Source organism: Pristis pectinata, chromosome 28 (genome assembly GCF_009764475.1).
Source record: "Pristis pectinata isolate sPriPec2 chromosome 28, sPriPec2.1.pri, whole genome shotgun sequence".
NCBI lineage: Eukaryota > Metazoa > Chordata > Chondrichthyes > Rhinopristiformes > Pristidae > Pristis > Pristis pectinata.
Genome location: NC_067432.1, coordinates 24,669,609 through 24,682,265, shown reverse-complemented (window position 1 = coordinate 24,682,265; position 12,657 = coordinate 24,669,609). Strand labels below are relative to the sequence as shown.

The window sequence follows — 12,657 nt, the reverse complement described above, 5'->3', positions numbered from 1 at the left end:
CGTTCTCCCTGTGACCGCGTGGGTTTCCACATCCCAAAGACATGCAGGTTGGTAAGTTAACTTGCTGTTGTAAATTGGCCCTACTGTGTTGGTGAGTTGCAGAATCTGGGGGGAGTGGATGGGAATGTGGGGAGAATAAAAATGGGATTAATGCAGGAGGTAAATGTGCAGACTTGGTGTTTGAGGGTGGGGAGCAGCGATGGAGCCTGTTTCCTCGCTGTAGCTCTCCATGACTCTATTCCAGCTGGGATCAGCAACCTTGGCATTTGCCAAGCATGCAAGATGCTCGTGGGCTCAAGTTTTTCCACTGCCTGATTGAAGGCTTTCATCCAACCCACTTCTTGAGCTGGGAATCCTTTGACGATGCCCTTGAAGCACAGGACACTGAAATGTGGCCTTGTTCACCTAAGTAGGCCGAACATGTATCCCAATGCCCTGCTTCACAGGAGGCGAGGGATGGTGCTCTGTTGATATAAGAGAAACATATGGTTTCAGAATGCTGCACCTGACTTTCACACACATTCTAGACCCCCATCACTTACAGACAATTCATTTTTTGTTGCATTTATTGCATAATAAATAAATTAGTCCCATTTAAGCTCTTTGCAGACAACCCATATGGCTTTACATAGTCAAGAAGAGAAATATCTGACTGTGAATGGAAGGAGACAGGATGGATCATGAGTCCAGAACTCAGCTTGTGTGGAAACTGAAGGCTTCAATTCGCTGTGGAGTTGAATGAATTCCAACAGATTCCTCTCATTTCTTCCCATCGTTGCACTAGCTGCTTTGAAGAGTGTTTTGTGCTGAAGTCTCCTGTTTCCACAGGCTACATTCAAAGACAAGGGGAGTTCTTTTTTTGTTCTAAGTCTGGTCTTTAAGCTTCAATTTACAGATTTATTTCTGTTTTCATGTCAATAGAAACCTTGCTGCTTCCTGAGAGGCCACAGGTCCAGAGGAGCGGAGAAAGCTCGTGACGCTACCTCCGTCTGCGCATGCTGACCTCCATTCTCCCCAACTCTTCAAAGGACTGATAGAAGAGCTCGAATTCTTGGGAACCCCAGCCTCTCCACACACACAGGCGCCAGTCTCCAATCTCGTCTCGAAAGCAGCAGACCACCGTGTCCTTTGCCACAACAGCAGCCTCTACCAGTGTGCTGTGGGAGATGGGAATGTCAGAGAGAACGGTGTAAGTAACAGTGGTTCTGGTGAAATGGAAACAAGCTGTGGCAAGTCTGTAAATAGTACTCATGCTCCAGTTCCCTGCATAAAGTCATTGCTCCATGCAGAAAAGGGGCTGTTAAATATATATTGGTTAATGTGGGTTTATTATGGTCACAATATCTGACCAAGCACAAGCTGAGTTTGCACAAGCACAAGCTGTAGGAGGAAAGGAATTGTTGACACGGGTTTTGATCTGAATCGTTGACAGTTCTTTTCCTCCCACAGATGCTGCTCGACCTGCTGAGCTCCTCCAGCAGATTGTTTGTTGCTCCAGATTCCAGTCTCCTGTGTCTCTAAACATCAGAAGAAGTGGTTTGAGGGCACAATGATGAGACAGAATGGACATAACTCACTACTTTTAGCCCTGAGGTCAAGGACAAGGGTTGGGTCACCATCCTACTGGTGGAGAGGCTGGTGAGGACATTGCAGGCACGGTTCTGCTGCAGAAGGAGTGGGGCAGTTCGCCAACTGTTTTGAGAATCAGTAGTAGTGAAACCTGTGAACTCCTGAGATCTGAGGACGGATGTACAGCACAGAGTCCACCCAAACCTGGGAGTGCCATTGTTACCTGGCCCCTTCTAAGCACTGGTAACGCCAATGTCTCACCTCTCCACATCTCTACCCAGCTGCTCTAATATGGATATAAGAATGCCAGGGGATCATCTGAGCACAGCTGACCACTGGAATGCTAATGGTTCCTTTGGCTATATCCTGACTCTCAGGAATGCTGACAGCTCAGCTGGCCACACCTGAATATTGCCGGATCCCAGAGATGCAACTAGCCACATCTGGACAAGTAAATGTCAGTGGCCGCAGGAGAATAAACATGGGATTTGTGTAGGGTTAAGCGTAAAAGGGTGTTTGTTGACTGGTGCAGACTTGATGGGCTGAAGGGCCTGTTTCTGTAACACATGCTCACACCCAGAAATCAGAGGGTATCAGTGACCTCTTTGGAGGTTGGGGACTGGCAGTGATTTCTCAGGGTATTAGCAGCCAGGCCAGTGCCCAGCATGAAGGCGGGGCCACCTGACCACTGTGACCTGGGGTACTGCCCTGTGGAACAAGGGTGGTGGCAAGGTACCAGTGGGACGTGAGCAGGAGTTGGGATGGTAGGACACAACGGGATGTGCATTTTGTACATTTCAAACTCCGCCTAACTCAAGGTCTGACAGGACTGAAGTGGGACATCCTCATATTCTTAAAATTATGCGCTTTGGAAAACCAATTGTAACATTAAATAGAGCCATTAAAATATCAGCTTCTGAACAGCATTAAAGGTGACTGAATACACACCACGGGGATGTGTTTTAACAAATTTAAAAACTAGGAAATATTTTAGAAAGTTCTGTTTATATAAACATTGTTAAGTTACCAATCTAACCCAGTAACACACACTCCCTCTGAGCAGTGAATGTGTTGGTCTCCAGTTTTGAGTAATAGTTAGTTTGAGTTGGGGATGGAGACCGGGAGAAGCTCTGGTGTATCTCAGCCGTTGCAACCTCTCACCTGTCCTCGGTCACTGATCCAGCCTTCAGCACAGCCACCACCTTGCCCTGCTCACAGCCACACTGGTTTTGTAGTTCAATCACAATGATGTCACCGCCGTGCCTGGAAATAGACCAACACAGCATCAACCAACCCATCAGTGCCGATGCAGAGGCCGGAGGGAGAGAGCAGTGCAGGTGTGAGCTACATCTTGTTCAGCGTAAGGAGTGCGGGTGGTTGCAAGTAGGGGAGTACTGGAGATGGGAGGGGTGCCAGGAGTGGTGGGGGGGGTGGGAGGGAGGGGAGGCGGGGTGAGGGGTGGGGGGGGGGTGGGAGGGATGAGTGGTGGGGGGTGGGGGGAGAGAGGAGAGGTGGGGCAGGGGGGTGGGAGGCAGGAGAGGCAGGGTGGGGTGTAGGTAGGTGGGAGGAAGGGCAGGCTGGAGGGGGTGAAGAGAGGTGGGGTGGGTGGGTTGGGGGTAGGAGAGGCGGGGTGGGGGACTGCTCGGTGCGAACAGTTTTCTCAGTTGCTTTGTGAGGACAGTTTTCCCATGAAGCAACGGTGGGGATTTACAGCTCTCTGCCTGAAAAGAGAAAAGGAGCCTATCGACCCTGCTCCGCTGTTCGATAAGATCATGGCTGATCTAATCGTGGCTTCAACTGCACTGACTCCATAACCCACAACTCTCCCTGTGGTGCAAATATCTGTCCATTTGTGCCTTGAATATCTTCAATGACTCTACATCCACAACACCGGGGTGGAGGATTCCAAGGATTCACAGCCCTCAGACAAAGGATTCTTCTGGTCCGGGTGAGTGTAGTTCCAACAAATCGCAAGAAGCTCAACACCATCCAGGGCAAAATAGGGCGGTGATGGTACCCTAACCATCTCCCTGAGCATTGTTTCTCTCCACCATCGGTGTACTGTGGCTGCAGACTGCACCATTCATAAAATGCACAGCAGTTACTAACCTCAGCTACTCTGACACCACCTCCCTGACCTGCACCCTCTACCAACAAGTAGGCTGAGGTCTTCAGGTGCAATGACAACACCACCTCTCCAAGTCACACAGCTCTCAGCCTTAGAAATATATCAGTGTACTTTCACTGTGGCTGGATCTAAATCCTGGAACATGTATCCAGCAGCACTTTGGGGGTATCTTCCTCAGAAGGATGCAGTGATTCAAGAAGATAACTCGCCAACCCCTGGAAAAATTGCTGGCTTTACTAGTAATGGCCTGGTTCTGAAAACTGAATGAAAAAATCCTATCATCCTTGGTTAAGTGATCAAAACCAGAGGCACAGATTTAAAACAGTTGTTGGAAGGATTAACAGGAAAGTGAGGAAAAATGTCTTCCCCCAGAGGGTGGTGAGGGTCTGGAACTTAATGGGTGGGAGAGGGAGAAATGCTTATCACACGTGTACTTGAAGAGCAGCAACTTGCAGGGCCTAGGAGCCAGTGCAGGAAGATGGGTTTAGGTTGGGTATTCTTTCACCAAAGGGGCAAATGACCAGCTTTCACGCTGCGAATTGTCCAGGATGCGCAAGACGTCCCAAGGGTCAACTTTGTGAAGGTTTCCTGGAATGGCTCAAATGCAAGAGTATCGCCCCTTGTATAATGAGATTAAAACTACCACCAGAGAGGTCTCTTGTACCCTGAGCCCTTGCAACAAAGCTCAACAATCCATTTGCCTCTGTTGTCTTCCTGCCTTTCATGTACAAGAACCCTCAGGTTCACTGCATACAGCATGGGGTCCCTGTCTATTCAAACAACGCTCTGCTTTTTGATTCTTCCTTCCAAAAGGCATTTGAAAAGTAGCTGTGTACAAGGTCGGACTCACGACGGGTGTGGTAACATAATAGCCTGGAAGGAAGATAGGCTAACTATCAGAAATCTAATACATTTAATTTTATCCACCCTGTGGTTACATCCTCGAAGAACAATAAATTTATTGAACATGATTTCTCTTTCATAAACTCACATTATCTGTGTTCAGTTGTATTATGATTTTGAAAATGAGCTCTCTTGGTTCCTTAAGAATGGATTCTAGTATTTTCCCAAAATCAAATGTCAGACTAACTGGCCTAGAGTTTTCTGCTTCTGTCTTCATGTATTCTTGAATGGGAAGGTTACATTTGTGCTTTTCAAATACACTGGGACTTTTCCAGCATCTAGGGAGCATTGGACAATCACAACCAGTGCCCCCAATATCTCAGCAGTGATTTCTTTTAACACCCTAGGATGCAGGGACTTTTCACCTCTAGTCCCATTCATTTGCCTAGTACTTTTTCTACAGCAATATTAATTATTTCCAGTTTCTCCCTCTCATTGTATCCTCCCTTCGGGATGTTTTTAGTCTTTTCTACCATGATAACAAATGCAAAATATTTGTTCAAAGTTCCTGCCATTTATTTACCTTCTATAGTAATTCCTAGCCTCAGCCTCCAAGGAAGCAATGTTTACCTCTTGATATGCTTGTAGAAGCTCTGATCTCTTTTGGTGGTGCTTGGTAGTTTATTCCCATTATCTATTGTCTTTTTCTAATATTCATTGAATACCATCCTTTGCAGGTTTCTCAATCTTGTGGTCTCCCATTAATCTTTGAAATATTGTTTGCTTTTTTTCTTTTAATTCAATACCAAATTTAACTTCCTCAGCTAACCATGGATGGATCATCCTTTGCACAGTCCTTACTTCTAAATGGAACATATCATTGGCGAGAATTACGAAATATCTCCTTAAATGCCTGACAGCTTATCATATTTTAATCTATTTTTGTAGTTTTTTTTTAGCCAATCCTACCATATCTTTGTAATTGCCTTTATTTAACATTAAGACACTGGTATCAGATCAAGTTTCTCACTTCCAAACTGAATGTAAAATTCTATCAGGTTGTGATCATTCTTCCCGGGAAGATCATTTACAAGAGCTAATTAATCCTGTGTCATTACACATAGCCAGTTCATTCTAAAAATCTGTACTGAATATATTCTTTACTTCTTCTTCGGGTCTACCTTTTGCCAATTTGACTTGTCTGATCTACAGGACAATTATTACAGTTCTTTTCTTTCTAGACCATCATACATTGACTAATACTCTGTCCTGTGGATGACATGAAAATAGGTGGAAGGGCATGCTGCTTACTGTTACCTAAATTATTGCTTTGCTCCTTGGCTCTGACTATGGAGCTCTATAAATTTCTCCAAGCTGATTGAGAATCACGTGATTGAAATAAAAAGAGAACATGCAGGAAACGCTCAGCAGGTCAGGCAGTACCTGAAAAGCGAAACAGAGTTAACTTTTCACGTCTGCGAACTCTGACCTGAAACATACACGCTATTTCTCCCTCTGCAGATGCTGCCTAACTTGCTGAGTGCTTCCCACGTTCTCTGCTTTCATCTCAAAAGCTGGATCTTGCTGACTTTTAGTTTAATTCCCAGTCCAGAGCAGCATGAGACAGATGCTGCATGTGCAGAAATAATTAGCCAATCAAATTATTTTGTTTACTTAAATTGCATGAAAGGGGATTTATCAAAAGCTTGGATGCACTATCAGGAGAGGCTGGACAAACTTGGGCTCTTTTCTCTGGAGCGGTGGAGGCTGAGGGGTGACCTGTTGGAAGTGTATAAAATTATGAGGGGCACAGATAGGATGGACAAGCAATATCTTTTTCCCCATTATTGAGTGATCCAATACCAGAGGGCATGGATTTAAGGTGAGAGAGGGTAGGTTCAGAACAGACGTGAGGGGTACGTTTTTTACTCAGAGAGTGGTGGATGCCTGGAATGCGTTGCCTGATAGGGTGGTGGAGGCAAATTCATTGGGGGCTTTTAAAAGAGGCTTGGATGGGCACATGAATGAGAGGCAAATGTAAGGATATGGACAATCTGTAGGTAGGAGGGATTAGCAATGTCGGTACGACATTGTGGGCCGAAGGGCCTGTTCCGTGCTATACTGTTCTATGTTCTATTAGTAAATCTCCACTTAATGGGTAATAACTAAATTAGCAATTGATTCATTCATACACTAGAAATGAAGAAATCTACACTGTCCGACCGTCTGGGAATATTCACCAAACTGCACTCATATCACGAGTGCTTTTGGCTTTGGAATGCATGAAGCTCACCTTGGTATCCATAACGTGTCCTTCACCGTGAGGACTTTAACAGCTTGTAGCTGCTTGAGATTATCCGCTGCTGGGGAGACGTTCTCAGGCACGCCACTTGGAACACTCAGCGTATCTGGTCCTTCATAGTCCGGAGAAGTGGGAATACTTGTTGGGCCAGCAGAGGAACTCAGCATACTGATAGTTCTGTTGGCGGAGAAGGAAGAAGACGAGGACAAAGAACAATAGTCGGTCATGGAGTCACAGTGTCTTATTATCTGAGTCCCAACCTCGTCATTGAAAATGATGGTGACGTCTGTGGAATTGGATTCATTTGCGTCTTTGGGTGTGATGGCTATGGTTGGTGCGGCACTTACAGGCTGCTGGATGGGAAACACATCTCTCAATGGATTACAGTCACTGCAGGCATAGTGGGCACAGATCTGATAAGCACGGTACATAACCAATGTATTTGTCTTGTCATCCAAACACCAGATGGTCTCTTCTCCATTACAGCCCAGGCTGCACGTCATTGAGATGACCTGAGAAGGTGGCTGGTAAGGTTCTAATCGGTGAATGATTTCTGTAGTTAGTGTGTCGATGACCAGAATCCCAGGACCATTGCTGTACCACACTTCTGATTCATTGTTCACTGTTATCATGTCGGTAACTGGGTATGCATTCTGTCGTGGGTCGCTGTCAGGAATTTTAAACCGGAAGTTGTTTGCAGAACGTGAGCACAGGTAGGAGGACCAGTCCTTGGGAATTTCACTGGCTAGTGAGTAGACTGCGATCATCCCATCAGCCATGCCAGCAAGCATTAGTGGACACTTCTGTGGCAAAGAAATCAACAGACAAGCAGGGGTTAGAAAACGACCGCGATAGATTAACCTTACCTTGGCGCGTCATGAAAATGGCACAAGACAAATCTTCTGGGGCATCACACCTGGTGTGGGACCACCTAACGTGGAGGTCAGCTCATCAAAGGGTCGCATTCCTGAAGGAACTGAACATACTATCATCCACACCTGAAACTTTGGTTCTCTGCTGTGTCAAATCAGACACCCCCATTGTTTCTCAACACACTAAACTGGGCCTGGATAAATCCACAGTGCAATGTTATGCATTCACCCTTGCAGTGGAACACACACCAGAGAACATTGCCATCCTTTTGTGGAAGAATGCTTCACGCAAGACTTCCCCTCCAAAGTGACACTTACATTCACTATCTTCCAGTGGGAGGATTAGCAAGTTGCACTGTGCTACGAGCTGTGAGGGGAAAGTGTTAACTGAATACAAATAATGCATCCTCTTCCCAGGGTCTTATTCAATACAGGTCAACCTTAGGTTATGGCAGGGTTCCATTCCTGTGAACTGTTCATAACCCAAACAGGTCGCAAGTTGGAAATGCGGTCACGGACTGAGTTCCCACACAGCAGAAGATGCCCGCGGCAGCCAGCAAATCCATCCTGCCGGTCTCCTGAACACACCTTTGTACGTATGGGCTGTACATAAGCTGGGTGTTCCTAAGCTGGGGAGGAGCTGCACCAAGAAATCACACTGGGAATTCCACTGACCAAGTCAGCCTCAGAGTTCACTGCTCTTAAAATGAACAGGTAGGAGATGGGTACTTCTGCAGCATGCAAAACTGTGGCAGAAGATCCATCTGAAAAGCAACAGCTATTGACAACAAGGGCCAGGAACAGAGAAGGAATGCTTTTCATTTGTCATCTAATAACATTTTTTATGCATTTGTTCTGATTAAATTACAGACTTTGAGAGTAGGATCGCAGCAGGATTAGAAAAATATTACATTGCAGAGTCTGGATGCGGCCTAATTATTGACATAAGGATCTTGAATTACAGCAGGGGTCCTCTTATCTCTTGCCAGAAGAACAACGTTGGGGAAACATTGTCTGTGCCCATTATTCGTGCTCTTTGGTGGTTCGGCCTTTCTTCTGTTCGAGTTGCAGGGAACGTTCGGGAGAGTGTGGGTCTATGACAGAGTCGGAGTCATCTAGCATGCAAACAGGCCCTTTGGCGTACTGTGCTTGTGCCAAACATCTTGCACCTATTTATGCTAATCCTATTTTCCAGCACTTGACATTTTTCCATATACAATGGCCCACTGATCACTGGGAGAAGGAGTGAGGACTTGAGGATGACAATTCAATAGGCTATTTTGAAGATTAATCCAATTGTTGGGAAATGGAGTGCACTTCAGATGTTGATGGGCCTGAGAGAGACCTGTAGAGCCACTTGGGGTTAGAACACAGAGCAGTACAGCACAGGAACTGGTCCTTCGGCCCACAATGTTGTGCTAAACTAATTAAGCTAATGATGCCTAATTAAACTAATCCCTTCTGCCTGCACATGGTCCCTCCATTCTCTGCATGTTCATGTGCCTATCACAGGCACAGGCACAGGGCAGGCACGGTAGTGTAGGGGTTAGCGTAATGCTTTACAGTGCCAGTGACCCGGGTTCAAATCCGGCCACTGTCTGTAAGGAGTTCGTACGTTCTCCCTTTGTCTATGTGGGTCTCCACTGGGTGCTCCGGTTTCCTCCCACATTCCAAAGATGTACAGGTTAGGAAGTTGTGGGCATGTGCCATGTTGGCGCCGGAAGCGTGGCGACACTTGCGGGCTGCCCCCAGAACACTCTACGCAAAAGATGCATTTCACTGTGTGTCTCGATATATATGTGACTAATAAAGATATCTTATCTTATCTAAAAGCCTCTCAAACGCCTTTATTTAAGAGCTTCTTGTAGGGGCTCCAAAGCAATGTTGGCAGGAGGAGGCAGTGTGGACGTGCGGGGTGGGGGGGGAATTGGGTCGCAGGACTCCTTTCATCCCTCTGCAGTCAGAACAGCCTCAGACTAAACTTTGAACGTGCACTATGTCATGGAACACAACATTATAACCAGGGCCAACATCAGTGATGCAAGTAAATACCAACACTTCCACAACTCATCTCCCCACTTAGGTTCAATTAGCTACAAATTCAACTGCATTCCAGGTCTCTACGTGTCACACTGTCAGCCCCAGCTCTGGGCATGGGTCACCACTGCAGCCCAGAGCTATTGCTGTATCAGGGACACACAGGCTGTGGAACGTGGGCTGCACCATCCCGGCATATTGCGGTGCCCGACAGGAGGGCTGCAATGTCAGTGGAATCCTCGCCCACCACCATGCCATCCTTCCACTCCCAAGCCGAAACTAATCCCCTTACCTCAATCTCCAATCACCTCCTCCCTCTCCAATCCCCCACTGACCCCACAATCTGCCCAATCTGGTGATGGGTAGGACCAGCAGACTGGTTGGATGGCGGGGAGGAAGTGGAAGACTATTGGCAGATTACTGGTGTGGTTCTGATCAATCAATCGGGACAGATTTCTGGGATAACATTTTTTTTGTTGTTACCTGGTTTCCACGCGATACTGACAGGAAACATGTGACAATGGCAGGAACATCCAGCACCAGGAGAGGCACATTTAAGGGGCACATCCCTTTAAGGCTGTACACCTGAATTTTCTGGTCCTGTTAGAAAAAAAAACATTAAACAGGAGCAAGGCTATCACAGAATGGTTGGATAGCAATGGTGGTAAAGCCAAGATTAATTGATCAATGTATGACAGAGGCATGTAATTTTCAAAACTAATTCAACACGCGAGTTAAACACTGACAAATGGGTGCTCCATGGGAATGAATGGCCATTTCACAGAAGCACCAAACACAGAGTCAGGACACACCTGCACCTTGGTGAGATGTGGCATTTTTATCATCTACGTTTAGGGGAGATGTCAGAGGTAGGTTTTTTTTTCCTCCACACAGAGTGATGGGTGCCTGGAACGCACTGATGGGGGTGGTGGTAGAGGATGATACAATAGGGACATTTAAAAGACTTAAGATAGTCACACAGGTGCAAGAAAAATGGAGGGTTCTGGGCTGCATAGGAGGGAAGGGTTAGATTGATCATGGAGGAGGTTTATATAGGTTCGGCACAACATCGTGGGCCGAAGGTCCCGTACTGTGCCGTACTGTTCTGTTTTCTATCTTCTTAGGTTGTAGGTATATCATTTACAGGGCTAGTATTTATTAACCATACCTCATTAACCACGTTGAGATGGAGAGGACCTGCCTTCTTGAAGCATGACGGGCATTCTAGTGAAGGCACATCCCTAGTACTGTTAGGCAGGGAGTCCAAGGGTTATGACCCAGTATGGAGAAAGGAATGGCGATATATTTCCAAGTTGGAATGGTGTGTGTTTAAGGTGGTGACTGCAGGTGGTGGTGTTCCTGCAGACCTTCTCTCCTTGTTCTCCTGACTGGTACAGGGCAAAGACTAAGAGGGACTGCTGAAGACACCATTGGGAATTACCACAGGGCAATTTCTAGATGATACACAGCACAGCCACGGGACAATGCTGGTGGAGGAACTGAATGTTCAGGATGGTGGAAGGGGACTGCTTTGTTCTGGATGACATCAAACGTTCTGAATGTTACTGAATCTGCAATTGTCTATTCAAGTGGAGGGTCTTTCTTGTAGATGGTGGAAAGGTTTCGGGGTCAGAGAGAGAGTCACTTGCTGTAGGATATTCGGAACTTTCCTTGCAGCCACAGTGTTTGTGTGGCTGGTCCAGTTAATGGTTACCTTCAGAATGTTGATAGAGGGGAATCTGAGAAGGGTAATCCCGTTGAATGTCAGGGGAGCTGGTTAGACTCCTTTTGCCGATGACTGCACAACACTACTTTGGTATAAATGTACCTTTCCACTTGTTTGTCCACATTTAAATGTCATCTAGGTCTTGGTACATGCTGACTTCATCTCTGGAGGAATACTGAACAGAACCAAACACTATGGAATCAGTGAGCACCCAGACCTATGTAAGAAGGGACGGTCACTGATGAGATAGTTGACTCCTGCAGAGATGTCCTGGGACTGAGATGATTGGTCTCCAACAATCACTACCATCACTTTTTGTGTGAGACAGGACTCCAGCCACTGGAGAATTGAAGTTCATTTGAATTTAATGTTACTAAATTCCTTTAGGCCACACTTGCTGCCTTAATATCAAGGGCAGTCAGTTTTACCATTCTCCTGAACTTCACGTCTGGTCCAAGGGTAGATGAGCCAAATTCAGCATCGTTGAGCAGGGTCACCAATGGCGAAGGGTCTTTGACCTCAAACATTGCTGCTGACCTGTTGAATGTTCCCAGCATTTTCTGTTTTTATTTCAGACTTCTAACACCTGCAACATTTTTTTTTGTTTTTCACCCATTGCTGAGCAGCTTATTGTGGAGTGAGTGCCACGTGAGAGCACCATCAATCACCTTCCATCATTTTGCTGATTGGGTGGGAATTCACTAGACTGGGTTTGCCTGTTTGTGGACTATTGGAGGTGCAGCTAGTTCTGGAGCACATCCCTGGCGCCACACTAAGGCAGTGTCAGATCCTATAGTCTTTGCTGTATCCGGTGTACTCGGCAGATTTTGACAGCATGTGGAGTGAATTAACCCGGCTGAAGAATGATTTCTGTGATAGCAGGAACCGTGAGAGGAAATTGAGATGAATGTTCCAATTTTGGCTGGAGATTGTTGCAAAGACCTCATCCTCACCTTTTGCACTTCCTTGGTGGGCTCTGCCATTGCAGAGGATGGAACATTAATGGAACTTCCCTCTTGCATTGGTTGTTTAACTGTCCATCACCGGTCATGACTGGTTGTCACAGGACTGCAGTGCTTTGATCTAATGTATTGATTATTGGATCACTCAGGTTTGACTACAGCATGCTACCTCCATTTGGCACAGCTGTGTAGCTGACCAGGTCAGTATCTCAGGTTTT

The 12,657-nt window shown here is 46.3% G+C and overlaps 1 protein-coding gene across 4 annotated transcripts in view; it reads right to left on the bottom strand.

Annotated features, from left to right (window-relative positions):
- Nucleotides 1–206: 206 nt before the first annotated feature.
- The window catches only part of lrrk1 (leucine-rich repeat kinase 1), a 139,487-nt gene continuing 127,036 nt past the window's right edge, over nt 207–12,657 (bottom strand). For all 4 annotated transcript variants that reach the window (XM_052040605.1, XM_052040607.1, XM_052040606.1 and 1 more), the window contains 4 exons: nt 10,235–10,351; nt 6,834–7,645; nt 2,731–2,832; nt 207–1,157 (listed from right to left, as the gene is read on the bottom strand). In XM_052040605.1, coding sequence (XP_051896565.1) covers nt 980–1,157; nt 2,731–2,832; nt 6,834–7,645; nt 10,235–10,351 — 1,209 coding nt within the window. In that variant the 3' untranslated portion in view covers nt 207–979. The remainder of the gene's footprint in view (nt 1,158–2,730; nt 2,833–6,833; nt 7,646–10,234; nt 10,352–12,657) is intronic.